This window comes from Volvox carteri (genome assembly GCF_000143455.1).
Source record: "Volvox carteri f. nagariensis unplaced genomic scaffold VOLCAscaffold_44, whole genome shotgun sequence".
Classification (NCBI taxonomy): domain Eukaryota; kingdom Viridiplantae; phylum Chlorophyta; class Chlorophyceae; order Chlamydomonadales; family Volvocaceae; genus Volvox; species Volvox carteri.
Genome location: NW_003307587.1, coordinates 1,107,003 through 1,110,383, shown reverse-complemented (window position 1 = coordinate 1,110,383; position 3,381 = coordinate 1,107,003). Strand labels below are relative to the sequence as shown.

The 3,381-nt window shown below is 50.3% G+C and overlaps 1 protein-coding gene across 1 annotated transcript in view; it reads right to left on the bottom strand.

Moving 5' to 3' along the window:
- VOLCADRAFT_95552 (uncharacterized protein) overlaps positions 1–3,381 on the bottom strand; it is a gene marked incomplete at both ends in the record, with an annotated part of 11,062 nt that overhangs the window by 1,899 nt on the left and 5,782 nt on the right. Inside the window, one exon of the mRNA XM_002954597.1 lies at positions 2,761–2,906. Coding sequence (XP_002954643.1) covers positions 2,761–2,906 — 146 coding nt within the window. The remainder of the gene's footprint in view (positions 1–2,760; positions 2,907–3,381) is intronic.

Genomic DNA, 3,381 nt, shown 5'->3' with positions numbered 1-3,381 from the left:
TATATGCACGCTTCTTGCGGGTTGTTGGTCAACTTGCAAATCATGAATAGGGCATCCTGGCCTGTTGTGCGTTGAGATGCGGCGATTGGGGATGGTATAAGTTCAGAACGAAAAAGGGGATTGGATGGATGATACATGCCACAGCCATGGCACCCAGAGTCTGGGTGCTCTCTTAATGACGACAAACTGATGCATGATATGACGGGGCTGTAGATGTGACAGCTTTCCCTGGTAGCATGGTACGGTGTTGCTGACAGGTTCTGGTTCCTTTCATGGAGCTAGCGAATAGATATGTGTGGCATCCTTGCTTGCTTGTGCGTCATTTGTTTATTGTTGCTTTTGTTACGTCATCATGTTACGTCATCATGTCGAACTTGGAGTTACTGACAGCTAGGGTGTGTCCCCAATATTAGCTCAACTTCAGCAGCAATCTGGAGCTTGCGGATTGCTGTGCACCTGTGGCCGAGTGGTTAAGGCGCCGCCCTGCTAAGGCGGTGGGGTTTCCCCGCATGCATTCGAATCGCATCGTGTGCGGCATTGGATTTTGGTCCATGTAGTCCCACAGGCACTCCCACAGGCACTCCTAGCAGATCGCTGGCTTCCGGCCATCAAACCTGCAGCAGCTGCGGTTGTCATCCTACGGTGACAGCACCTCAGCAGCTGGGTTTTCCATGTCGTGTCACAGTTCGGATGCCAAGTCTACCACGCACTAGCGCATTGTAGTGCAGTTTCCTTGCTGTTGCTAATGCAACTGCCTTTGCTACTTGACTTTGGGCCGCCCACCCCCAACAGCTCTGTTTTCCATGTCATCCCACAACTCTGATGCCAAGTATACTGCACACTAGCTGAATGCAGTTTCGTTGCTTTTCCTAAAGCAAGCAAGTGCCTTGCTAAGTGGGCGTGATTGATGGGGGTGGCCAGGAGCGATTGGAAAATGACGGCCTGCACGCGTTGTAGCTGCCAGCCAGGTCAAAAGTGGCTCTGCCACCGCCTATTACGCCCGAGGTGGGGCTCGAACCCACGACCACAAGGTTAAGAGCCTTGCGCTCTACCGACTGAGCTACCCGGGCAGTGCACGATTTCCAAGTCGCCACATGGAAACGCATCAATACTGCAGTCTACTACTTATAAATCCAAAGACTGCGAAACAAACACAAAAACGGTTACAGCTTTCCTGTTTGCCCACTTGCCCATGTACATGTGTACTGTTATATTATGTATGTCCTATATATACGAGGTTGGCAACGCTGGATTTTCGGTACCTCCTTATTGAAGGCACACCTATGCATGTGCTCTATCCATCTAGTTCGTTGTTTGACATGCCCAAAGAGTGTGTGTGTGTGTGTTGGTTGGTTGGTTGGTTGCAGGTCCAGGTGTATGTCCTAGGTATTGTGCGCTCTGTCACATGCCAACGACACCCAGGCAGGAAGGGAGGAATGATCTGTTAAAGAGAACTCGGGAATAAACAGCAGGGAGCACCTGTAGCAGCCGGTACACAGTACGGCGCTATATATACGCGCAGAGCGCGACCGCCAGCAACTCGAGAGACCTTTTCAGCGGTCAGCTGCTACATTTGGTATCGAGATCTCGTGAAAATTCACGATCCTGAAGTCGTCGGTTCAACCCCCACCGATCACGTTCGAGTGGTATTCGGGTGTGGCGACTCAGAGAGCGAATATCGCACAAATTATAAAAGTTGCTGAACCGACTGGACTGTCTCTGTGCCTGAAAAATCTGAAGACGGCTAGGCGCATGTGAGCCGGCACATGACGTGACGTGGAGTAATTACCCACTGCCCGAGGGTAGGCGAAGGTAGGCACAGGCTGGTGGCATACGAGGCTCTAAGGGCCCGGGACGGTTCCCTTCAAAGGGGGGGGAATGTAGCAGCCGGTACACAGTACGACGCTATAAATACGCGCAGAGCGCGACCGCCAGCAACTCGAGAGACCTTTTCAGCGGTCAGCTGCTACAGCACCAAACACTCGCTGGGTTGGTATAAATGTATCCAGCAGAGGCACACACACACACATACACACACACACACACAACACAAGAAAAACAATCCACTGGATCATTTGTGCTATATAGTTGTTCCCCCTTCTGCCCGTATTAAGGTATTACTACTCGTTTTTCCTTGATGTAGCCAGCACTGAAACGGCACCATGCATGTTTGGCTTTACGACATAGTTTATAAGCTAGTTGCTATTCTGGGGATGCGAGCATCAAAGGTACGACATGGGTGTGTCGGTGGCCCTACGGCCCTACAATAGTCACGATTGCCACCTCGAGCTCGTCAGGAATATGTTGTCAACATGGCCCTCTATACACAGCATGCACATGCTACCATGCCATACCACATCCTTGGATACCAGGTGTGATACCAGGTTTCGGTTTCATCTTTTGATGTTTTATGGATATGTATCCAGGCAAGCATGCGCAAATAGGTGTCCTTGAAGAGGTGGTGAACACAAGTGTTCTAGGATGGTGGTTCAGCGAAACCACCATGAAGAACCTCGGTCGTGGAGATGAAAACCGCCGACACGGGGAATCGAACCCCGGCCTCCCGCGTTCCGTATCTTGGCTCGAGTCCTGACAGGCGGGGATACTGACCACTATACGATGTCGACCCTCTGTGACGTGCCTACTCCAGCACGACTCCATGACTCATCCTTTCGCTACCGGGTCTCGAACCCGGGTCTCGAGAGTGAGAATCTCGCATCCTAACCGCCTAGACTATAGCGAAGGATTGAATACACACACCTCTTCCAAGAGATGCTTTGAAGGCCTCCTGTCGGGAGCAAGGACCACAGCATCCACACCAAATGCTTGCCCATGCATCCGTGATAAATGGATGCTGCAGAGATTCTGTAAAGAATCCGCAACTCTTTGCTAATAATAATCGTAACCTGCATGCATAATATGTGTGAATTACGGTGTGCATCAGCGATGAAAGGGTTGAGAGTCGCTAGTAGTCAACAGTTATTTTAATCTGTATATGCACCGGCAGCCCCTATATCCGTGTTGCCTAACTACCGACATCATCCACCAGTACTGGAACACGGTTTCGATGTTTGTTCGACCAACTCACATTCCAGCACCCTATTAGAAGTCATCCGCCCCACTTTTCAAGTTTTTTGGACAGTTTACCATGATACATGGCCAGATAGAAAGCTGGCTAATGTCAGTTGCATTTGCAGGACCATTTTTGCTCCATGTCAGATTTGAACCTGCAACCTTGTGATCACAAATCTTTGTCCTTTAAGAGATGGCTTATCTGCCGATGTTGAGATCACCAGGTTACATTCTACAAGCTCCACGCAAGTGTGGGGCCGTCTGTAAAAGCCGGGGGCCTCATGGGAGTGACATCAATGCCATTATTGT